Genomic DNA, 24,652 nt, shown 5'->3' on the forward strand with positions numbered 1-24,652 from the left:
CACAATTTCAATGTTTTATTTATTATTTATTTTACTTTTTGTAAAAAAAAAAAAAAAAAGAAAAAAAAGGAAAAAATAAATAAAAAAGGTGAACAGATGAATACTTTGTACATGGCCAGTATATTAAAATATTAGCACAAAATATGATTTTTTTATTAGTAATTAACTATTGAATTTAGGATATTCGAAACTGTATTTGTGAGAGACATAAAATGACACTGTAAAAGCAAATAACGAATAAATGAAATATAGAACAGATCGTAGTAGTAGAATAAACATAGATTGCTGTTAATCAATCACTGTGGCGCAGAGAACAAGCGAGCGCGCGCACTGTGCTTATGCACGCAACTGACGCGGTGGCGCGCACGTGACGTCACGTAGCCGGCTTTTCTCTCTCTCCGCTCCTCCTCGCGCAGCTGCTGCTCTGGTCTGCAGACATGGCGAACGTCGTAGACACTAAACTCTACGACATCCTCGGAGTATCTCCGTCAGCCACCGAAAACGAGCTTAAAAAGGTAGAGACAGACCTTTCCGCCCCGCGCATCGTACAATAACAAAACCAAAGATGCGCGTGACGTGGGATGCTGCATGTTGGGGGAGCAGCCACTGTGTGTTTTGCAGGTTGTTGAGATCCTCCAGTGTGGCCTTTCTTTGGATCTGGAAATAATTTGGGGAAGGGTTTGAAATATACATACGTTCAAATATGTAGTTTGTTTACTATGTGTATTGCTGTAAAGTGTCCTTGTGCTGTGTGAGCATCAGCCAGGTGCTGCAGACAGATGAAGGTGCTTCTTGCTGTTCAAAAGCTTTACAGTGGAAGGGGATGCTTAGCTTACAGCTGCTGTGTCGAACCTGAGCTGGTATCTGATATGTAGCTAATGAGTTCGAAATGGTTAATGCAGCATTAATGCCTTGTTTTAGGGATTTAAAAAAAAATGAATCGTCATGTTTGTTTTTAGTCCTTTGTTAGAAGGTGAACGGGCTCTGGCCTTGATCCCCATGTTGCCTGCGTGTTATGCTGGCTTTTTGTTGTTGTTTGATTGTGTCCACAAAGTATTTCAGAAAGCACAGCAAGACCAAAAATAAGGCCAGATATGTTGATTTATGACACAGCAGATACATAAAATAACCACTAATGTGAATTCAAAGTCACTAGGTCTAAGAAAATGCACAATCCATGGAATGTGCTTAGTGAAAAATAGTCCTGTTCTTGCATGGTTGTGAAATCAGCTTGTTTTGAACTGTCAAATGTGGAGAAAATTGGGATCTTCACCTCCATGCTCAATTTTTCAATGGGTTTTCAATGACACATTAAAGGCTCAACCAAATTCTCTCATTAATTTATTGCCCTTATGTTGTAAGCCTTTCGTTCATCTTTGGAACACAAAAGATTTTTGATGAAATCTGAGCTTTCTGACCCTCTATTGAAAGTCTATGCTACTACCAAGTTCATAAAGGGATCGTAAAACGTCCATCAATCCATATGAATTGAGTGGTTAGTCAAAATTTTCTGAAGAGATTAATGAACAGATTTAATTTAGTCTTTCATTCAATTTAAAAAAATATTTTACCTTTATTTTACCAGGGAATAAAATTACACAAGTGAGCCCTGGCCAAGAAGGCAGCACATAGAAGTAACAAACAAAACAAGGGATGCACATGAATATAAAAATAATAACAGAAAATCACATTTCAAAACAATCGCGAACATGTTGATAAATTTGATTTAGGTAGACTTGAATTCACTATGTGAAATAAAAACCTGCAATTTTAGCTGATTTTGGAACTTATTCCATGAAGTAAGACATTTTTTACAGTCTATGGTTCATCATCCACACATCCAAACATGACAGCGAACATGCCGAACCTGCTTGACGCACGAGAACAAACCTCTTGCGGAAGCTCAAACACACGAGAATGAACCTCTTTGGTTCTCGCACGTCAAGCCAACATGCTTGAGCTTCTGTTTAACACAACTGTGGGTTGATGAATGTTTATGTGAATAAAAGCCTAAATTCAATCTGTTCATCATATAAAGTGATTATGTCTCTTCAGAACATTTTGGACTAAACCGCTCAAATCATAAGGATTAGTTATGATCTATATGAACTTTTTGAAGCATCAAATTGGTAGTTGCATAGCGGTCAATGGAAGAGGGATAGTCTAATGGTAGATTTTCTTTTTTGGGTGAACTATTCCTTAAATAATAATAATAATAGATCTATAGCCAAATGTAAAGGATGTTGATGAAATATTATGCATTGTGACATGATAGTACATACTAGTAACACTGATTAGAAAAGAGTTATGTTTTTAATATGTTTTGTGGCCCTCATTGAATCTTTTTTGAATTTCTAAAAATTCATTTGTCAAACTGCAGGAATATTTAAAATGTTTAAATGTGTTTGTACATTTTCATTTAATTACTTATTTAATCATACATACTTTTAAAAAGAATTAGAAAATAATAAATAATAATGGATTAAACATTTTGTTCCAATGTGCAAGGGTGTTTGCTATTTCATTATGTTGTAACTTTTTGATTTAATTTAACTTTAAATTTCTTAGATATTCTAGCTTCTATGGTGCTGGTCCCCCTTTCAATGTAAATCAATGAGAATTTAATATTTATCAGACTCAAACAACATTGATTATGGGAATTAATAATAGTAATATTTGGTACATCAACACGAATTAGTGAGGTTTTGTGATTTCTATTTTCAGGCATACAGGAAACTAGCTAAAGAGTACCACCCTGATAAAAACCCCAATGCAGGTGACAAGGTGAGAATGGAAGAATAATACAAAATTTGGAAGAATAATACAAAATTTGACCTTTTTGTTAATTCAATATTTTTGTGTTAGTTTAAGGAGATCAGTTTTGCATATGAGGTGCTTACTAACCCGGAGAAGAAGGACTTGTATGACCGGTATGGAGAACAGGGTTTGCGCGAGGGTGGTGGTGGTGGAGCCGGAATGGAGGACATCTTCTCTCACATCTTTGGTGGAGGTCTGTTCGGCTTTATGGGCGGCCAGAGCACCAGGAACCGGAACGGTGGCCGACGGAGAGGAGAGGACATGATACATCCACTGAAGTGAGTGAATATGAAAACAAAACCTCTGCTTTTTTTTCTGGAAAACCTGAGATGTCGAAAAATAAAGTAGTTAAAGATGGCAAATTATTCTATGCATGACCTATTTTTAAGTCAGCATGAAATCAAAATTGAGTTTGTTATTTGTTATTGATCTCTGCACATTATTCATAATTTCACATAATTTGTGAAAGAAATTCCAAAGCAGTGAGTTATAATTTAAAATGCATAAAAAAGTTCCATATATTTTTCAACTTTTTTTTTGTTTAAATATCTAATAGAGTGTCTTTGGAAGATCTGTACAATGGAAAAACAACCAAACTACAGCTAAGCAAGAACGTACTCTGCAGTGCCTGCAGTGGGTGAGTGTTTTAGGCTGGATTTTATGCAACATCTTTAAGGATTATAAAAATTAATGAGGACCTGGCTATATGTATTAGTTTTTGGTGTCTACTAGAATAGGTTTTCATGCGTGAATGTTAAAAAACAAATAATTTTTCACATACTTTACATTTAAAGTATTGCAGCTGTACTTCTCTTCGGAGCCAACTATAACTGCAAGTTCCGCAGTCATTAGCATAGTTCAACAACCCAGTGTTTCCCAAAATAATTGTTCCAATGAACATTCGCAAACGCCATTGTAAAGATGTGTGTTTGGAATGACAGCATAGTTTCTAGTTTGTATGACACATGGACTTAAGTCCTTATCTTGAGCAAAATAAGCAAGCAGACATTCAGTACAGTCATATTTTTTATTTTGAATACACACAAATGGCATTTACTTCATTTAGTTTGGCAAGAGATTTAAAGTGCTGTTTTTGGAAGAGTGCGCGTGTGCTTTAGTACGCAAGACTAGAAAACATATCAAAATTCTCAGATGCCATGTCTGTAATTTATAGTAGAAAATATAGCATTAATTCGATTCATTAAAATAATTTTTTTACTCCACTGCCTGCGTGACATCATTAACCAATATGGTTGAACGAAAATTTTGCAACAGTGCGGTTTCGGGAAACAGTTGTGACTAGCCGGTTGATTTCTACAACGACGCATCGTACTATGTTAGTTAAGCAGTGAGTTAAGTCATTCTACGGGAAACACAGCCATGCTTAGTAGGGGTGTGATTCGATACATATCACGATACTGAACTCTCGATATGATATTCTTGTGATACTCCAAGATACATGATAAAAGGTTTGCAAAAAAAATAGTGTTGGTTAAAAAAAAAAAAGCTAAATTTACTTTAAAAAATTTTAATTACTTTGTGAGTGTAAATAAATAGGCTTGGATTTGGTGCTGGTAATACAATGCACAGGACAATTATAGACATCAGAATAATAGTATTCATGATTCTGAAGCTGAAAATACAGGATTATTTTAGACGAATATGCTCGCACTCTATCAATGACTAGACATATTTAAAACAATGTAGGCCACTTTTTACTGGTAACATAAGACACTTGGTATTATCAGGACCCACAAATGGGTCCAAAATGACCCCATTGCATTATTATACATTATATTCAATTTTATATAGTAGTTTAAAGTAGTACCGACACTACATTTTTATTTTGGGTGAACTGTCCACGATACATATTGTTGCATTTTTGTATTGCGATATATTGCTACACCCCTAATGTTTAGCTAATATTTCTGTAAAGCCCCTCCTTTCAAAATGCGCAATGTGCTCTGATTGGTAGGCTGGATCAGTGTGTTGTGATTAGTCAGCCACTTTCAGAGTGTTTCTTAAATGTCACATCCTATAACCATGTTTCAACAGGCCTCACCCCTTTATTTTGCGTATGCCTTGGGTGGGAATATCCACCTTTTTCTGCACCCATTCTATTTCCCATGATTCATAGCGGGTTCAACTGACTAAACGGTTTTCTACTTCCGGTTGAAGTATTTGTTTACATAGAATGCTAACAGTCCAGACATTAGAAAAATATCAGTCTACACATTTAGTTTTATATTTAATGTGAGCGAAATACACATTACACAACAAATCTTTAACTTTTAGGTGGCAAAATAGTTTTTAGTACTTCTATGAATGACACTGCGCAAAACAAAAGTAATAGCCTACTAACCGGATGAAGAAGGGTCGGCCTCCACAGAACATAAAATATTCTTTTTATTTTATTTTTTCGTGTTCGTATTTATGAGAAGAAAAAAGAAAACAATGTTACGGATGTGACAGTTCTCCATTACGGACATAACCGCCTTTCTTTAAAGTGAATTTCGTTTTTTATTAATTGTATCTTAATTTCAATCAATGTTTCATTAACCAATTGCCTGGTTTTAATAAATAAGAAGTAAATATAGTAGAAAATAGATCATCATGACGGAGACGCCGGCACGCAAACTGGACTCTGGTCTCATAAATGAACCGAAACTCGGCGTATAATGTAGCCTACTCTCGTCACAGGCCTGAGAAATGTATAGACTATGCAGTCGGGGGTGATAGAAACTGTCGGATGTTCATGTATTGATTCAGATTCGAACCGGAAGTTGGCAACCGAAGTCGTCGTCATGGCAGCTCGTATTGTTTAGAGTAGAATAAGGTGGATAATTAAATGAGGAATATTGTGATGCATAACATTATTGTGATTTTCTTATGATGCGTAACATAACAATCTAAAGAAAGCTTATAATGGTGTTCTCATTATAATTGTATGTAGCCTATATGACAGACTTGGGCATTACATTTTCTTATCGGGCCGATAACATTAACATATAAAATGAACACACTTTGGACGGCCGATACCAAAATGGTGGCCGATATATCGTGTATCCCTACAGAAAACACCTTTTACCTTCTTAACGCTTCATCTTCCTCAGTCAAGGGGGTAAAACAGGGGCTGTGCAAAAGTGCGTCACGTGTAGGGGCCGTGGCATGCGGATCATGATCAGACAGTTGGCTCCTGGCATGGTCCAGCAGATGCAGTCTGTGTGCACCGACTGCAACGGAGAGGGTGAGAATTCAGTACTATTCATTGTTTTTATGGAGTGCACATGATTTGTGATGGTCTAAATTCAACATTTTAATACTTGGTTGTGTTTGTAGGGGAGGTGATCCACGAGAAAGACCGCTGTAAAGAGTGTGACGGCCGTAAGGTGAATAAAGAGGTGAAGGTCTTGGAGGTCCACGTGGATAAAGGAATGAAACATGGACAGAAGATCACATTCACCGGAGAGGCAGACCAGTCGCCCAACACAGAGCCTGGAGATATTATACTGGTGATGCAGGAGAAAGATCATGAGGTAAACACACACACAAAGAGCACAAAAGAGATAATAGTTGGACTCTAAATAACAACTTTTTTTTTTTACCTTTTTTTTTTACGAACAAAGTTACCCCCATGAACACTGACAAATTTTAATTTGTCATAACTGAAAATAAATATAAACAGATATACACAAGAGAAACCAATACACAAACATAAATAATGCATAAATAATGATGATAAAATAATAAAAAAATGTATTATCAGTTAATGGTTACAGTAATTACACAACTTTTTCAATTTTCTTCCTTAGATAAATGTGTACATTGAAGTCTATGAATGTATTCTGTAGGTTATATATAATATATAGGTTACAATAAAGTCACAAATTAAGTTTGAAAGTTGCAGTACAGTTTAAATGAAGTTACCAAACAACAGGCTGAGAATTACTAAATAAATAACATTTATATTATACCTTGGTAAAATAACTGCTCATAAAAACAACATTACTTGTGCTGCATACATATTTAAAATTTTTATTAGGATTAATGATGTTGAAGCATGAATATTGTTTTGATAAATGATAGTTCACATTGTTTCATTATACTGTATACTGAAGAAATGGAGCAAGCAGCATTTGATCACTTTCTGGCTATTGGGATGTGCTGTTTTGCTGAATGACAATATTTGCATTATAGAAATATAAGATTACAATGCAAGTAATTGCATTTTCCACTACTTTTAAAGAACAAAACCTTCAGTATGACGTCTTTGTATGCAGGAGTTCCGTCGTGATGGAAACGACCTGCACATATGCCACAAGATTGGCCTGGTGGAGGCGCTCTGCGGATTTCAGTTCATGCTCACGCACCTTGATGGACGGCATCTCGTCATCAAATATCCCCCAGGCAAAGTCATAGAGCCAGGTGAGCGCAGGGTTTTTTTTTTTGTTCACAGGTTTTGTTCTTGTTTTTATAGAATATTTGCTAGAAATTGTCCTTTGTCAGGTTCTATAAGGGTCGTCCGGGGGGAAGGAATGCCTCAGTACAGAAACCCGTTTGAGAAAGGAGATCTGTTCATCAAGTTTGACGTCCAATTTCCTGAGAACGGCTGGATCAGCACAGAGAAGCTAACGGTGAGTTTCCAGCAGTGTTGATGTCGTTGACTAAAACTATTAAACGCTTACATTTATTGAAATAAAGCTGAAATAAAATACAAATAATAAATAAATAAAAATTCGACTTATACGTAATGAAATGAAATAACACAAATACACTAAAAATATACAAGAAAAATAAATATCAATTAAATACTATAATAGTATATAAAAAACAATGGTTTTCAAAAGTACACACGTATTAGGTAAAATTGTTAGGTTTTCACCTTAAAGGGTTAGTTCACCCAAAAAAGAAAATTCTGACAGTATTTCCTCACCCTCATGTTGTTCAACCCTGTAAGACATTCGTTCATCTTCGGAACACAAATTAATTGAAACTTGCCGGCCTCGAAAAGTTATTAAAGACATCGTTAAAATAGTCCAAGTGACTACAGTGGCTCAATCTTAACTTTATCAAGCGACGAGAATACGTTTTGTGCACAAAAACAAACAAAAATAATGCTAAAAATAATAATAAAAAAAATATATTTTATTTCAACTAGATTGAAATACTTTTAAAGGCTTACTCACTGTTTTCATGTCTGTGTCTGTTCATACAGGAGTTGGAAGATCTGCTGCCGTCACGCACAGAGGTTCCTGTCATCTCAGCGGATGCGGAGGAAGTGGATCTGCAGGATTTTGACCTCAGTCAGGGATCAGCAGGCAGTCACCGCCGTGAAGCTTACAACGACAGCTCTGACGAGGAAGGGGGTCCGCATGGTCCGGGGGTGCAGTGCGCCCACCAGTAGTCCCACAATTCTTTGCAAGTTTTGTTTGGGGAAGTGTTTAGATTCCCTTTTGTCGGACAGATTCCATCCTCACCCTCCACGTTTAATCATATAGTGAACCGAACACACACTCACACACTTGCAGTATATATAGACATACACTTACACTTGCATTATTTACTGCAATCTCACATGCAAGTAAACTCATTCATGTGCCGTTTTAAAAGAAAAGACAAGCATAACTAGAGGCAAAGCAAAATAATTTATTCTCTACTTTCATTTCCATTGTAGACATTCACAGTATATATGCTCTCTGAATATATAAAACGCAACGTCTGTGGGGAGGCAGACTGTGTTGTTTAAGTTATAATTAACACGCACGCACGCACACTTTTGTTTTAAAAGACTGAGGCATTGTGCAGTTTTCTGGAGTTCAATAAAATGTTCAAACGTGTTTCATTATATACTTGCCAGGTATTCAGGCATTGTCAGTCATCTTGTACTAATAATTCAGAGGAAGTGCTGGTTTCTATTCAATGGCAGGACATGATAACATGCATGTGGGCGTCACACTGAGTGAGATGAATACAAAGCAAATCAAACCCCAAAAGTGTTTTAATGTGCTCACTGTCTATGGTAAAGTCATGCAATTTATTATTTGCCAAAGAAACACAACAGTCTTCTTAAAAGATCAACAGCCAATGTGTGTGCATGCATTGTAAGCACTAATATAAACTTATAGGGGGTGGCATTTATCCTTGGCAATTAGGAAAGTGTTTGAACCTTGAACAAAAGTTGCTATCATTCAAACAGTTACTTTTGTGCTCCTACATCAATAAAGTTGATGAATGTTTTACTGTGTGTTCTGTATGTTTGTGGAAATGGGTTTCAGTATGAACTAGTGTCCTTCTTCGGTTTCGGTCATACGTTGAGCTGTGGGCGCAAGAAGCTCTTTAAATCCAGCTGTATTTCTATAAAACCAAAACAAATAGATTACTGCAACTTTCTTTTTGTGCTAGAGAGAACCTCATGATTTTATTAGCATATTTCTGGTGAATCACCATTGGCTGTTTTGTGTGGAAGCCACACAGAAAAGTAAAAAGGTAATTGTAAGTTTATATACTGATGCAATTCTGACTGATTTTATATCTCACAATTGTGAGAAGAGAACAAAATCAGAAATGCACAAAAAATAGCCACAGTTACCTCTTGTATTTTTTTATTCTGTGGCAGAAACAAGCTTCCATATAATTATGGCTTATTATCATTTCAAAAGTCATTGAAAGTATCACTTTCAACTTTTAATACAATTATGGACTTGTGCCATAATTATCACTTTCTATATCATCATTTTGACATTTCATATCACAAATATTACTTAGTATGTCATAATTTGAACTTTTTATATTATAATTTTACTTTATTTTAAAGTGACACAGTAGTTACATGTTACTACATGTACTTACTATAGTAATAACAGTAAATTATGCATAATTACAAGTAAACAAACGTCTAAGTACACATAGTTAATTAAAATTACTTTGTACTTACTCAAATATGTACTATATAACTATTTTAAAGTAGTTCACTTTAAAAAAAAACTTTTGCTGATAATTTCCTCACCCCATGTCATCCAAGATGTCCATGTCTTTCTTTCTTCAGTCGAAAAGAAATTAAGGTTTTTGATCAAAACATTCCAGGATTTTCTCCATATAATGGACTTCATTGGGAACCAAACGGTTCAAGGTCAAAAATGAGATTTTCAGTGCAGCTTCAAAGGGCTTTAAACGACACCAGACGATGAATAAGAGTCTTATCTAGGACCCTTCGAGACATGACTCGAAAAAAGATTTGTTCATTTTGATGAACGAGTTCGAACAGGAGAGTCACGAACGCGCATCTCAGAACAGAGCAAGGCGAGCATTTGTGCTTATAAAACTTAAACTTTTTAATTTATTTTTTAAATGACCGATCGTTTTGCTAGATACGACCCTTATTCATTGTCTGGTGTCGTTTAAAGCCCTTTGAAGCTGCACTGAAAATCTTATTTGGACCTTGAACCATTTGGTTCCCAATGAAGTGCATTATATGGAGAAAATCCTGGAATGTTTTCATCAAAAACCTTAATTTCTTTTCGACTGAAGAAAGAAAGACATGGACATCTTGGATGACATGGGGGTGAGGAAATCATCAGCAAAAGTGTATTTAAAAGTGAACTACTCCTTTAATGTCATAATTATGATTTACCATACAAAGCATTATTTTTTGTTGGAAATGGGCTTCCATAATGTGGTCCATAAGACTTAGGAGATCAGGAACAAGAGTGAATAATTTAATTTGTTCTGGTGATCACTATCAGAACGAACTAGCCTAGCATATGTGCGTACATGTTACCTCTCTCGTCTGGTCTGGAGAATGCAGGAGCGTTCTCTTCTCATTTGCTGGAGTTTTTCTCTTACTAAAGTTTTCTGTTGTAGCTCATCCTCCTAGAACATTCAATCAACATTTACATCATGTCCACACAGTGGTGTGTGAAAGAATGCACATGAATTATTTGTGTGTACCTGTCGTAGTGTGTCAGTCAGATGCCTGAGTGTGTCTTCCTGCGTCAGGCCCAACAGATCTTCATCTGCCTTCCGACTCTGGACGATGGCCAGTCGCTCTTGAACCTCAACAGATCAAAACAATTTACCTGCATTGCAATAGTCAACTATAAACTTTTTCGCTCTTTAATGTCAACATGAAATCAAAAGTGACCCTGTTTACCTATTTAAATTTACATTCCTAGTCTTACTGTGCGGATTTGGTAGTGAATATCCGGTTTCACCCAAAAACGTCATATTTGAAAGTAAAATGGGTTATGAATTCAATAAAGGTCATTAAAAAAGCATAGGATATGGGCTTTTTTAACAAAATATTCTGCAAATCATTAAATTAAGCCAAATTTCTGCCACATAATGAAAAATGTATTCTTTGGTCAATCCTAATTATGACATAAAGGCCCTGTTTTACAGACAGACAGGGCTTAGATTAATCCAGGATTAGGCCTTAGTTCAATTAGGACATTTAAGTAGCTTTTATAAACGTGCCTTAGAAAAAGAAGAAAACATTAGTGGTGTGCATCTTGAGACTAAACAATGGCAGAGACATAGTTTAAGATATGACAGAACTTTCAGTTAAAACAACTCAAAAATGCATTTTAGGGACTAGGTTTAAACCCTGTCTGTGAAACGGGAAAAAGTCTAAATTAGGAGAAATTATGAAATATCATAATTATGAGATAAGAAGTCAAAATTATGGCATAATCATTATGATCAGTCAAAAATATGAGATAAATAAGTCAAAATTCTAATAAAAAGTCATAATTATGACAAAATAATTTTTGTCAAAAGAAAATTTAAACCTCATTATGACTTCATAACTTTGACTTTATCTCATAACTGTCTAGTAGTATCTCATAATTCTGTGTTTTATTATCTCATAATTCTGGCTTTTCTGTCTCATAATTCTGTTATGTCATAATTTCATCACTTTTATGTATTATGACTATTTTTCTCATCATTTTTACATCTTTTTCATCTCATACACTTTTTTTCATCTCATATTTGTGATCTGTTTCTCATGTAAACAAATAAGATGTAAATCAGAAATAAGCTTCCATAAATATTGTGAAGCATTCCAATATTATTATGCAGATGGCACAGATGAGTTTGCTCACTCTGAGTAGTTGTCTGTCTCTGTCCCGTTGCCAGCGTCGCTCTGCTTTCCTCTGGATGTCCACAAGGCAGCGCATGGTGGCGTCCCGCTGTAATTGCTGCTCCTCACCCGCTCTCTCACAGATCTCCTGGTTCCTCTGCTCCATCTCATGGGTCTCCAATGTTTGCGTGGGTTCAGCGTCTGAGAGATGGATACTTTCTGGTGGCTCAATGTTTTGCAGCAGCTGTGTAGGTGTTGAGTCGGGCTGATGGGTGTCCCCGAGAGATTTCCGTGTGAACTCTCCATCTCTTATATCCTCCTGTTGCTGCCCAGCCTGGAAAAAAACATGTATAATTATTGTGAAATAAAGATTCCTTGTGATTTCAGATTTCAAAGACAAAGATATTCAGAGAAAAACACTGGATATTGACTGTAGCCTATTTATTATGTTTGTTTTGTTTCAGTTACAGCTTTAATTCTTGGGTTTGAGAAACACACTTTAAAATTGAAAAGTAGTATTGTTGTTAGTATTATTATTTTCAACATGCTTTAACCCCTTAACGCCTGAATTTATATAGCTGTGTATAAAAAAATGTTTTATGTGTGTTTTTGCCTTTAATTAGATGGTAAATAATGTTGAGATTATCAATTTCACTTTTGCACAACAAATAAATCGAAATTTTGGTATGTTGCAAATCTGCAACAGCGGGCATAATGGTCAATTTGGGATGTTGCAAATCTGCAACAACGGGCATAATGGTCAATTTGGGATGTTGCAAATCTGCAACAGCGGGCATATGGTCAATTTGGGATGTTGCAAATCTGCAACAGCGGGCATAATGGTCAATTTGGTATGTTGCAAATGTTTCTGACCGGAGTAATCCTCGTGCGTAAACAGGAAATAAGTCCGTCACTTTGCGGTCCCACTAGAAACAAGTGCTTGTCGAAGGTCTTAGGTCCGTAGCGAATATGCACTACTAACCGGCATTGGGGGAATGCAGACGTTATCTCAGCTGGTTGACTGAGTCAAAGGGTTTGTAGCATATTTGTGACAGTGGGCGTTAAGGGGTTAACTTTTATGTTAAGTTTAAGTTTTAAGAACCCCTGGGGAGACCTTCAGGGGGTTTCTGAGATTATGTAAAAAATACTAAACTGGGAACACTTTACAATACGGTTCAGTAGTTAACTAACATGAACTAACAATTAGCAAAACATTGGTTGCAGTATTTATTAATATTTGTTAATATTTGTTAATAAAAATCCAGCTGTTCATTGTTTGTTCATGTTAGTTCACAGTGCATTAACTTACAGTATGTTAACAAATGCAACCTTTGATTTTAACAATGTATTAGTAAATGCTGAAATTAATATTAACTAAGATGCTGTAGAAGTATTGTTCACTCTTAGTTCATGCTAACTAAGGTATTTAACTAAGCCTTATTGTAAAGTTTTACCACTAAACTAACAAACTAAACCTAACTTAACTAACTAAAAAAAGACAAAATAAATACTTAAAAATGTTTCATTAAAATGTTAATAATAAAATACTACCTGAGTAACCTGCAAAAAATGTGAAAATGTTGTAATATTCATATCTTTTGAAAATGTTGTGCATTATTACAATCACAAGTAGACATTTTATATCACAGGTTTTCATCTAACAAACAAACAAACAAATAAAAAAGGCTGAAAACCCAGATCTGTTTCTAATTTTACATATCATAAAAAGCAATAGAGTTAAGGTTCAAAGTAATTGGAAGTGACTCTTACTGGGATGAAGCCTGAATGGTCTTGTTGGATCAGTGTCTGTGTCTCTCCTTTCTCACTATCTGAATGCGTTTCTTCATACTGTGCACTTAGCTGCAGTGAGACAGAGCTTATGTTCTCCTGGTGTGTGTAGATGTTCACATCATGTGGATTTGTGTCAGGGACTTGTGTGTTATTATCTCTATCCTCCTGCACTGTAATGGAGACGGCCTCTTCTTTCTGTTGAAGAGTCACTTCCTGTAGAAATCAAACCTTTCTATGTATAAATGAACAGTTTGAAGTGATTTAACACAAAAGAGTGCATGTGTGTTTTGCATGTGTACCTGAATGTGATTGTCTCCGTGGGTTGGTTTGCTCCAGGCCAATGTGATCAGAGAGTTTTGTTTCTCCACTGAAATCTGCTCATGGTCTCCTTTGCTCTTAATGTCTCCTTCTTCTCTTTTTCCGTCTCCGTCCCTCGTCTCCATCATGCTCACTTCATTTCTTGGGTCTTTGACACACACAATCTCTAAATATGGAGTATCTTCTGGATCTAAAACCATGCCACATCCTTCAAACACAGAAATACAGAATAAATGCTTTGCTTAACAAGTTAAAGCAATAATGTATATACTACCATCAAAAGGGGGTCAGTAAGAATTTCTTTTAAGGAAATAATTTTATTCAACAATTTGTCATTTACCAGTGCAGAGTTCTTGTTTTTCGCCATCTGACAGCTCTTCATGCTCCTGTTCAGACCCCTCTCTCTCCTAACAGAGATAGGAAACTGTTACTCACCTTGTATTCCCTTCAATTGAATATCTAGTTCATCTCTTCAAGGTTTCTTCAAGTACTTTGTAAGTATCAAGAACCACTTCTCAAAGTAAAGGGTTCTTGAGTTGTACTGGTTTTCTGGATATTAAAAAAAGTTCTTAAAAATAAAGGTATCTACGGAGGCGTATTGCATTCACTTGAAGAAAAAAAATCTACTCTGTTTTTCTGAATTAACAAGTTAATTTTTCATGAGAAAAAAATTGCTCTGTTTTTCTGAATTAATGAGTTAATTTTTCATGAGAAAAAAAGTTTTTGCTCCGTTTTTCTGAATTAACGAGTTCATTTTTCATGGAATTTTTTTTTGCTGTGTTTTTCTGAATTAATGATTTTTTTTTATGAGAAAAAAAAATATTTTGCTCTGTTTTTCTGAATTAACGAGTTAATTTTTCATGGAATTTTTTTTTTGCTCTGTTTTTCTGAATTAACTCATTAATTCAGAAAAACAGAGCAAAAAAATGTTCTCATGAAAAATTAACTCATTAATGAATGCACTTGTCATTACGATTTCAGCATTCACTGTGTTGGTGCCTCTGCTGGCGTCTGCTGGCACATGTGACTGAAAAACTTCATGCAGGTTGTGGAAACTGGGTCCATGCAGTTCACTCTCATATTTGTGAAGCAAAGTCCAAAGAGCCTCATGGTCCTAGAAAGGAAAGAGACTGGATCAAACAAGCTATTAAAAAGTTAGAGACGTTAAAAATTGTGGTTTAAATCTCATTTATCACACTGCAAATTGTCCATTTGAGTGAACTGGATGCATAGGATTTGCACATTTTAGCAAATATTTCACAGACTGTGCTAAGTAATACTGCAGAAATAATGATAGTATGCAATTGAGAACATAGCATGAGAGTGAGTGCATGTGAGATTCACCAAATCTGGCAGAGAGTATAAAACAGTCCAGGCCTCATCTTCATGCGCTTGTGTCAGCTTAGTCAGCAAATGAATGGCACATTCCACCCATGAGACATCTATCCGAGAACACCCTGGGGCGAAGGGTCCAGTGCTTCCTGAACCATGTGCTTCCTGTAGAGAAGCTTTAATCTGCTGCAGGCTCAACACACAACTCAGATCCACTGCGTTTCCATCTTAAAGACACAAAAATACACACTTTTAATGAAAACCAGAGAAGGGATATTTTACTGCTGATGTTCTTCTAAAGTCATTTTGGCTAGTTCACCCCAAAATTAAATGCAAAACGATTTGGAACAAAACGAGAGTGAGTAAATAAAGACAAAATAATAATTTTGGGGGGAACTGTCCCTTTAATAGTGATATTTGTGTTTTTATATGTAGGTGATTAACTGTTGTTTTCCTGAATGTTTCGGAGCCCCAGGAGGTCGCTCAGGGAAACCCTGTGCAAGATCTCCAACAATTGTTTTCTTTCCTGCTCCTGACACAAAACCAAAAACTGCAGCACAGCCTGATGGGTAAGAAAATAAACAACTTACAATAAAACTGCACATAACACGAGCATATAAGAGAAATACTGCTGTCTTCAAGTCATGTTGGAATGAATATATTTTTGAGATAATCATACATGAATGTATGTATTTAGCAATAATACTGGTGATAAAGCTGATACCAAATGAGGAGACCAAATTATTTTCCCATGTTTTTCCTAAAATTTCCATCATTTTCTGTGGGAGCACAATACTGACAAAATGTCGGTCAAAAGTTTGGGGTCAGTGTTTTTTTTTTTTTTTTTTTTTTTGGGAAAGAGCAGTAAAGCCATTTATAATGTTACAAAAGATTTCAATTAAAAAAATGCTGTTCTTTTGAAAGAATCCTGAAGGAAAAATATATGAAGGTTTCTACAAATAAATATTCACAATAGTAAGAAATGTTTCTTGAGCAGCAAATCAGCATATTAGAATGATTTATGAAAGATCATGTAACGCTGAAGACTGAAAATTCATCTTTATTTGTATCATTTTAAATTGTATTAATAATATTCACAATAGTACTGTTTTACTGTATTTTTGACCAAATAAATGCAGCCTTGCATACAAGACTTTTAAAAAAATTGTACTTATTAAAAATTGTACTCCAAAAATTGACAGTGATTAAATAACAACTGCACATTTAATGCAAATGAAGATAAAACATTTTATTTATATTTTTAAAAAGTCTGGCTTTGTCAGTAAGTGAACAAGAAAAATTGCCCAACAAGTTGATTTTATTCCAATTTAAACATATAACACCACGTAACTTCCAAATTCCTAAACAGGAATTTGTATTTGAAGGCAGCAAATAACACAGCACACAGTACCTGCTGTGCGCAATTTACATTTGTCCAGCCCGGCTGTTTTTTAACGGTGGGATCCACATTTTCCTGAATCCAGATTCTAGACAGTTCCTGACTGACTGAGCCTCTCATATAAGGCCTAGAACACAGATGTGGTTTTTATTCAAGCTTGCACACTTTGGAGTGAAAATTGGTGTATGAGTCGACATACAGTCAGTGTTTAAACCCCATATTTAACACGCTCACCATCTGTCCCAGTGTTGTCTGGCGACCAGCAGTGCTGTGTAGGACTGTTCTTCTCTCTCAGCTTTCCGCACAACGACACACATACTGAGATACATTACACGCAGAGCTTCCTGTCCCACTCTGCAGGACCAATAAATCACATCACAATATTGTGCAACCATTAGCATAGATATTACCATTAGATTGATATTGACATTAAAAAGTCATGCTTAACTATGGCAGTATGTGAATGTCAACATTTCTAGTTGTGCATGCTCAAATTTCTTATGTCATCGTGTTTGTGTTGCATTCTCAGGGTAGCCAGTAGAGGCACTATAGTGGGCAAAAACATTAAGCCTTCTTCTATGGTGTATTAGATTCAACAACTTCAACGGAGAAAAAAGAAGTCAATTAGAAGCACTCACTTCCTGATGGCTGAGCGCATTGCACAGGCTCAAACTGAGCTTGACGACGTAGATGTGACGTGAGCAACCTGTCTGACAGTTGTAAGTCTTCTAGTAGCTGCAAGAGGAATCTGAATCATTCCCTTCTGAATCTTGACGGTGAGCATAAGTAAGAGCTGTCCATGACCAAGCAGCAGGAGCAACTTTATGACTCTCTATGGGCTTCTAATTTGACTTTATGCCTCCACATCCCCCCGATTGCCTGTGAGCTTCACCTCCTGTCTATACGGTAATTTCTCCACTGTGCGACAGAGAGTCGCATAGTTATGACACAATCGTTAGCCCATTTTTACAAAAACTGCTTCTACGAGGCCATAACGTAAGATACAAAATAATGGAGCCTTTTATACATTGTCGTGTTTCTTTAGAAATAAATGATGGGCAAATGGAGTCTTTGGACGCCTCAGATGTAAAGTTATTCGCTGTCAAAGTGACGCCAAAATGAATGGGAGTCAATGGAAATGCTAACAGCAGGTGAAGTTCTGCTACAATGGCGGCCCCAAGGGAAGCTTCCGTTTCCGGCTGGTGGATTACACCAGTTAACCAATCACATACATCTATTAGATTTCATCAACCAATGAACACAATTGAATGACCTGTTCATGAGAGCGCTGATTGCTTCCTTCTCATCTTGATAATGTGACTCCAGCTCCAACAGGAAGATGACAGCCGACCAAGCCTGTTCCCTCGGTTTGGATGACCAAGCCTCATCTCTAGGTTTACCGCTCTCAGGACAGCCTCGCAACACCACAGAATCACAGCTTCTACCATATTCATTGAATAGAATTATTTTGTGACACTTCAATTAAAGCCTTTAATGCATTATAAAAGTATTGTAATGCATTAATTATGCCTTATGCACCTTATGATGCACTGCATCATATCATGATTAATTGTAACCACACTTAGAATTCATTATAATTCTTATCTATTAAAGGAGTAGTTGACTTTTAAAAAACCTTTTGCTGATAATTTACTCACCCCCATGTCATCCAAGATGTCCACGTCCTTCTTTCTTCAGTCGAAAAGAAATTAAGGTTTTTGATGAAAACATTCCAGGATTTTCTTCATATAATGCACTTCATTGGGAACCAAACTGTTCAAGGTCCAAATGAGAGTTTCAGTGCAGCTTCAAAGGGCTTTAAACGACACCAGACGATGAATAAGGGTCTTATCCAGGACCCTTCGAGTCATGACTCGAAAAAAGATTTGTTCATTTTGATGAACGAGTTCGAACAGGAGAGTCACGAACACGCATCTCAGAACAGAGCAAGGCGACCATTTGTGCTTATAAAACTTAAACTTTTGTATTTATTTTTGAAATGACCGATCGTTTCGCTAGATAAGACCCTTATTCATCGTCTGGTGTCGTTTAAAGCCCTTTGAAGCTGCACTGAAACTCTCAATTGGACCTTGAACCGTTTGGTTCCCATTGAAGTCCATTATATGGAGAAAATTACAGTAATGTTTTCATCAAAAACCTTAATTTCTTTTCAACTGAAGAAAGAAAGACATGGACATCTTGGATGACATGGGGGTGAGGAAATTATCAGCAAAAGTTTTTTTTCAAAGTGAACTACTCCTTTAATTGCAAATGTAATAAAGAATAGGTGCACTGGAACAATCCTTCCTAAAACGCATTAAACTTTAGTTTACAAAGACATGACATTCACAGAGTGGTCTGGGGTGTTCACTGATATGCTCACACAAATCGCTGCAAAAGATGCTTTCCAACAGGTTTTATCGTAGTTTTTATCCCAAGTCAAGTCAATGGAGTTGTACAAAACTATACGATAAAACCTGTTGGAAAGCATCTTTTGCAGCGATTTTTGTGTGAGCATATCAGTGCTATTTCATCAGAAACAATCTTAAAACAAGGCTTTAGTTGTAAAATACCGAACTTGTCCTTTAAATGGCAAATATATAATGGAAGAAATTAACTTACAGACTCACAAATAGCTAGCATTACCTGTAGCACCGGAGGGCCCCGGGCAGCCCACACATTTGGAGAAGGTCTCTGCGTCTGAAAGCTTGCTCTACAAACGCTCTCAGTTCACACACGCAATCTGTCTGATCTGATGCTGACATCGAGTCCCACCAAACAACACCTTTAATTATGTGCAAAAAAACAAATACTCTTTAACTATTCTTTGAAAGGGAGAGTTTGAGTACACTGAATTTGATCTCGTACCATACTCATCCTGTAACATCTCTCTGTACAGGTGCTCTTTGATGATGTCATATTTGTAGGACAGGAGTTCGAGGATGTCAGTACTACTGGGAGAGGTCCTGCCCAGTCGCATGCTCCCAGCGTTCCTTTGAGAAAGAGATGGTAGGACACTCCAAACACCATCAAGAACAAGTCTGGATCAGAAAGCAGGAGGAATTTGTGGTAAATTTGTGAGAGTATAAGCAAATTAATTAAAGAGTGTGTGTTTAAAGTGACCTGGTGTAAAGTCTCTTGGCCCTATTTTGAAGACACAATATACTAAACTGCTCTGGATCTTGCTCCTAGAAGAAAACAATACAAAATATTACAAACAAAGTATAATGTACACATATGTATCAGACACGATTTTCAAATTAGTCAATGATCATGATTCTAGCTAAAATAGTGCACACTAAAATAGTCACATTCATTTTTAATGTGAATTTGTATGAACTAGTTTTTTACCAGTTGTTTAGAGATGCGGTTGATTGTTGAGGACTGTGTGTTTTGTTCGAGAGTACGACCGATTCTACCAGCCTTCAACATCTGGAGCTCCCAGTACAGCTACAGAAATCATAAGTAGAATATGTCTTTTAATTCACAAAAATTAATTCACATATATGACGCTTCAATTTAATAACTTCACAATTGAATACATGATTTTCAAATTCAGGAACCCAAAAGTCCCCAAAACAAAGCCAAATATCCAAGATAAAAAAAAAAATCTATAGAAAATGAATAATGTCCTGGCAGAATTTTTTATGGACATTTCCTACAACCCTAAAACACAATACGTAAAAATACCTGAGAAGAATCAATACAGAAAATGTCTTAAAGTTAACATGGTACATTCCGCTGTATTTTTGCTGGCTTTTCTTAGAGCATTAAAGGGATAGTTCACCCAAAAATAAAAATTCTGCCATTAATTACATATGGGAATAAAAGCCTAAATTAAATCCATAAGGTAAATGAGTCTCTTCAGAAAATTTGGACTAAACTGGTCAACTAACATGGATTAGTTTTACGATCTTTTTACTGTACGAACTTTCTGAAGCGTCAAAGTGGTAGCTGCACAGACTGTCAACGGAGGGACAGAAAGTTCTCAGATTTCATCAAAAGATCTTCGTTTGTGTTCCAAAGGTGAATGAAAGCCTTGGGGGTTTGGAATGACATCAGCATGAATTACACATCAGGAGTTAATGACACAATTTTCATTTTCGGCTGAAATTTAACCTCTAATATTGAGTATATATATACTGTATATATATATATATATATATATATATATATATATATATATATATAGGAAAATAAGTATTTGAACACCCTTCTATTTTGCAAGTTCTCCCATTTAGAAATCTTGGAGGGGTCTGAAATTGTTATCGTAGGTGCATGCCTGAGACATAATCTAAAAAAAAATAATAATAATAAAAAAATCCAGAAATCACAATATATGATTTTTTTTAAACTATTTATTTGTATGATACAGCTTCAAATAAGTATTTGAACACCTGTCTATCAGCTAGAATTCTGACCCTCAAAGACCTGTTATATGGTGCGTTCTATTATACCCAACGAACCGACTCGGACCTCGGATTTGACGTCACGTCCACACTTCAAGCGTTCTATTATGTTTTACGTGTCCGAGTCGGAGAAAAAAATGGACGCCACCCGGAAAGCTGTTATAATGGTAGCACTGGCCGAGTAACAGGCACTAACATTAAAAAAATATATTATGACTACACCTTATCAAAACGCAGCCATTTGAACTTGAAAATGTTCACTTTATTTAATGTTTTTCATGTTAATTTTCTGTTAGCAACGCTAGCCTAGCAACGTTAGTAATTGGACTCACAACAACCGATTCCCATACCTACAGGGGACGCAGTAATACGAGTGATTATAACACCAAAGCGGTTCAAAAACAATGAAAACAATTCATTCTTACAAGTCACAGGGCGCAGCCATCTTGAATTCCAAAACGGAATTCTTGCTCGTTGTCCTCACGGTTGTCCGACGTCTGAGAGGAGAAATCCGAAGAAAGGGGGCGTGTTGCTAGGCAATGTCTGTCGTCCGATTCGGCTCTCCGAGACGGATGAATAATAGAACGCACCATAAGTCTGCCTTTAAAATGTCCACCTCCACTCCATTTATTATCCTAAAACCACCTGCTTGAGGTTGTTAGCTGCATAAAAACACATGTCCATCCCATACAATCAGTAAGAATCCAACTACTTACATGGCCAAGACCAAAGAGCTGTCCAAAGACACTAGAGACAAAATTGTACACCTCCACAAGGCTGGAAAGGGCTACGGGAAATTGGTGAAAAAAGGTCCACTATTGGAGGAATCATTAGAAAATGGAGGAAGCTAAACATGAATCAATCTCCCTCGGACTGGGGCTCCATGCAAGATCTTACCTCGTGGGGTTTCAATGATTCTAAACCCCCGTCCACACTACTGCGTTTTCGTTTAAAAACGGAGAATTAAAACGAATACTATCTCCATCCAGACCAGAGTTTATCTGCTTATTAGAATTGATCTACGTCCACATTAAAACGACTGAATGTCATGTCATGGACCATGACCGACTGATGACACCCAATCATATAGCCGAGCGTGAGCCTCTGCGTCAGCGTTTCTAAACTCCTCCGTTTTGTCCCGTCCTCACTAAAACGCCCTCTGGAAATTCAAAACGCAAAACGGAGCTGCAGCGTTTCTAAACTTCTCCGTTTTAGGTCTTCGATTTTTCCGTTAGTCTGGACGGGAGGTGCAAACATAGCAAAAGGTCTCTGTTTTAAAACGAAAACGCAGTAGTGTGGACGGGGCCTAAGAAAGGTGAGAAATCAGCCCAGAACTACACGGGAGGAGCTGGTCAATGACCTGAAAAGAGCTGGGACCACCGTTTCCAAGGTTACTGTTGGTAAAACACTAAGACGTCATGATTTGAAATCATTCATGGCATGGAAGGTTCCCCTGCTTAAACCAGCACATCAAGGCCCGTCTTAAGTTTGCCAATAACCATTTAGATGATCCAGAGGAGTCAAGGGAGAAAGTCATGTGGTCAGATAAGACCAAAATAGAAGTTTTTGGTCATAATTCCACTAAGCATGTTTGGAGCAAGAAGAGTACCATGAGTACCATCCCATGAACACTATCCGTACTGTTAAGCATGGGGGTGGTAGCATCATGCTTTGGGGGTGTTTTTCTGCACCTGACTGATCTAGAGAAGTTCTGTGAGGAGGAGTGGGCCAAAATCCCTCCTGCAGTGTGTGCAAACCTGGTGAAAAACTATAGGAAACGTTTGACCTCTGTAATTGCAAACAAAGGCTACTGTACCAAATATTAACATTGATTTTCTCAGGTGTTCAAATACTTATTTACCGCTGTATCATACAAATAGTTAAAAAATCATACATTGTGATTTCTGGATTTTTCCACTGTCTCTCACAGTGGACATACACCGTCCTACTATGACAATTTCAGACCCCTCCATGATTTCTAAGTGGGAGAACTTGCAAAATAGGGTGTTTAAATTCTTATTTTCCTCACTGTATATATATATATATATATATACAGTATATATATATTAGAGGTGCATTATTCTGGATAAATTGAGAATCACAATGGTTTTGTGAAAGGTTTAATAGACAAAGGCAAATCATTATCATTTAAGAATAAGATTTCTGAATACTAATTAATCGTGCAGCTCTAATATATATATATATATATATATATATATATATGCAAGTATATATATATATATATATGCAAGTATATATATATATATATATATATATATATATATATAGATTATATATATATAATCTTGCTTATAATGTATGTAATATGTATAATATTACTTTAGAAATAAGAAAATAAAGTAAAGCTGAGTATTTTAGAGAAATTTAGAATTAATTAAATTTATAAAATACCTTTTCTCTGTTCTCCCGCTGTTTCTCCATCACAAGGAGAACGTGCAGAACTCTTCTGGCTGAACATGACAACCCTCCACTCTGACCTCTGACCTGAACACATCAAACTCTGATATCACATTAAACATTTCTTATTTCTTTCTCTTTCTACTTCTCTTTTCTGTCTCTTCTCATTCATGTGATTCTGAGCCGAATGACTGTGTTCCGAATGTTCACCTGTGAAATGGCTGTCTTTGTCTCCTCCAGGCTGGCGGTAATGAGAAAGACGCTCTTATAGAGAGAACAGATGACGTCCATGCCGACCTCATCCTCTGCATCTACACCAATGGTCTCACAAACCAAATGCAAGCACTCTTCCATCCTAAAAAAGACAACGCGTTTTATAAGCTTAATTTCATCACCACAAATGTCTTTGAACTAAATAAATATACACAATTGAAGCATAATCAACATAATGAAATGTGTTCTTGCTGTACATCTTAATGCAAATATAAAATACAAACATAACAGGTACCTTATATAATTCCAACTTGAAAAGAGAAAGTGTCGCACTTGTTCGATGAGTGAGTTTATCCTCATGAATGATGCATGATTACAACAAAGCCACGTCTGTTGCTGAGGAAACCTTTAAGATCAGATTACAGAGGCTGTAGATTACAGTAGCGCTGACCGCACTCTTCCTCAGACAAATCATGACACCCAATCAGCTACAATACATAAAAACCTGGCCAAATCAAATCCTACTGTAAATCTCATATTAGATAGCTCTTATTTTATTTTTGGTTACATTGAAACATTTAGGATTTACTTTAAGTTAAAATAACATTTATGTTTTATATCAAAGTTGAAGAAATTTTGTTTTGATGAAAATTATTAAGACAACCAACCAAAAATAGTAAGACCACAATACATTGGTTGAGAAAATATCCCATTTGTTAATTTTTATTAAAATGATCTAATCTTTTGTATTCTAGAGTAAATCTAAATTAAATAGTATTAATCAAAATTGGCAAGCTATTTATGTATAAATATAAAGAAAAAAAAATGTAATTTTCACTTCAATGTAATTTTTAAATGAGCAATTAAAGCGAGCAC

At 36.1% G+C, this 24,652-nt stretch overlaps 2 protein-coding genes across 3 annotated transcripts; one reads left to right on the forward strand and one right to left on the reverse strand.

Moving 5' to 3' along the window:
• The first annotated feature begins 358 nt into the window (after window positions 1-358).
• On the forward strand, window positions 359-9,053 carry dnaja2b (DnaJ heat shock protein family (Hsp40) member A2b). The gene is made up of 9 exons (XM_039654373.2): window positions 359-515; window positions 2,725-2,784; window positions 2,866-3,095; window positions 3,374-3,454; window positions 5,931-6,064; window positions 6,157-6,353; window positions 7,098-7,242; window positions 7,324-7,451; window positions 8,033-9,053. The coding sequence occupies exons 1-9, from the start codon at window positions 438-440 to the stop codon at window positions 8,219-8,221; spliced, it is 1,242 nt and encodes a 413-aa protein (XP_039510307.1). The 5' UTR covers window positions 359-437; the 3' UTR covers window positions 8,222-9,053.
• LOC120464827 (uncharacterized) lies at window positions 8,256-24,558 on the reverse strand. 2 transcript variants are annotated; one of them, XM_089135473.1, is made up of 20 exons: window positions 24,072-24,558; window positions 23,774-23,918; window positions 23,558-23,650; window positions 20,088-20,186; window positions 19,860-19,924; window positions 19,605-19,777; window positions 19,383-19,521; window positions 18,010-18,177; window positions 16,971-17,090; window positions 16,749-16,863; window positions 15,782-15,899; window positions 15,350-15,564; window positions 14,979-15,119; window positions 14,346-14,412; window positions 13,987-14,213; window positions 13,667-13,900; window positions 11,919-12,221; window positions 10,765-10,869; window positions 10,595-10,686; window positions 8,256-9,171 (listed from the first exon to the last, which is right to left on the reverse strand). In XM_089135473.1, the coding sequence occupies exons 1-20, from the start codon at window positions 24,134-24,136 to the stop codon at window positions 9,099-9,101; spliced, it is 2,757 nt and encodes a 918-aa protein (XP_088991599.1). In that variant the 5' UTR covers window positions 24,137-24,558; the 3' UTR covers window positions 8,256-9,098. The 2 variants fall into 2 exon arrangements, with proteins under 2 accessions (XP_088991599.1, XP_039510305.2); XM_039654371.2 differs by having other exon boundaries at window positions 11,919-12,230.
• Between the last annotated feature and the right edge of the window lie 94 nt (window positions 24,559-24,652).

This window comes from Pimephales promelas, chromosome 10 (genome assembly GCF_988280905.1).
Source record: "Pimephales promelas chromosome 10, fPimPro1.hap1.1, whole genome shotgun sequence".
In the NCBI taxonomy this organism is placed as follows: Eukaryota; Metazoa; Chordata; class Actinopteri; order Cypriniformes; family Leuciscidae; genus Pimephales; species Pimephales promelas.

Excerpts from the sequence above, each read along its gene's own strand:
- dnaja2b (XM_039654373.2), top strand. The coding sequence starts at position 438 with ATGGCGAACGTCGTAGACACTAAACTCTACGACATCCTCGGAGTATCT. Across the intron at positions 516-2,724 it reads CCGAAAACGAGCTTAAAAAG|GCATACAGGAAACTAGCTAA; the intron begins GTAGAGACAGAC and ends TTCTATTTTCAG. Across the intron at positions 7,243-7,323 it reads AGGCAAAGTCATAGAGCCAG|GTTCTATAAGGGTCGTCCGG; the intron begins GTGAGCGCAGGG and ends GTCCTTTGTCAG.
- LOC120464827 (XM_039654371.2), bottom strand. The coding sequence starts at position 24,136 with ATGAGGATAAACTCACTCATCGAACAAGTGCGACACTTTCTCTTTTCA. Across the intron at positions 23,919-24,071 it reads TCAAGTTGGAATTATATAAG|GATGGAAGAGTGCTTGCATT; the intron begins GTACCTGTTATG and ends TGTCTTTTTTAG. Across the intron at positions 19,778-19,859 it reads GCCAAGAGACTTTACACCAG|ACTTGTTCTTGATGGTGTTT; the intron begins GTCACTTTAAAC and ends TTTCTGATCCAG.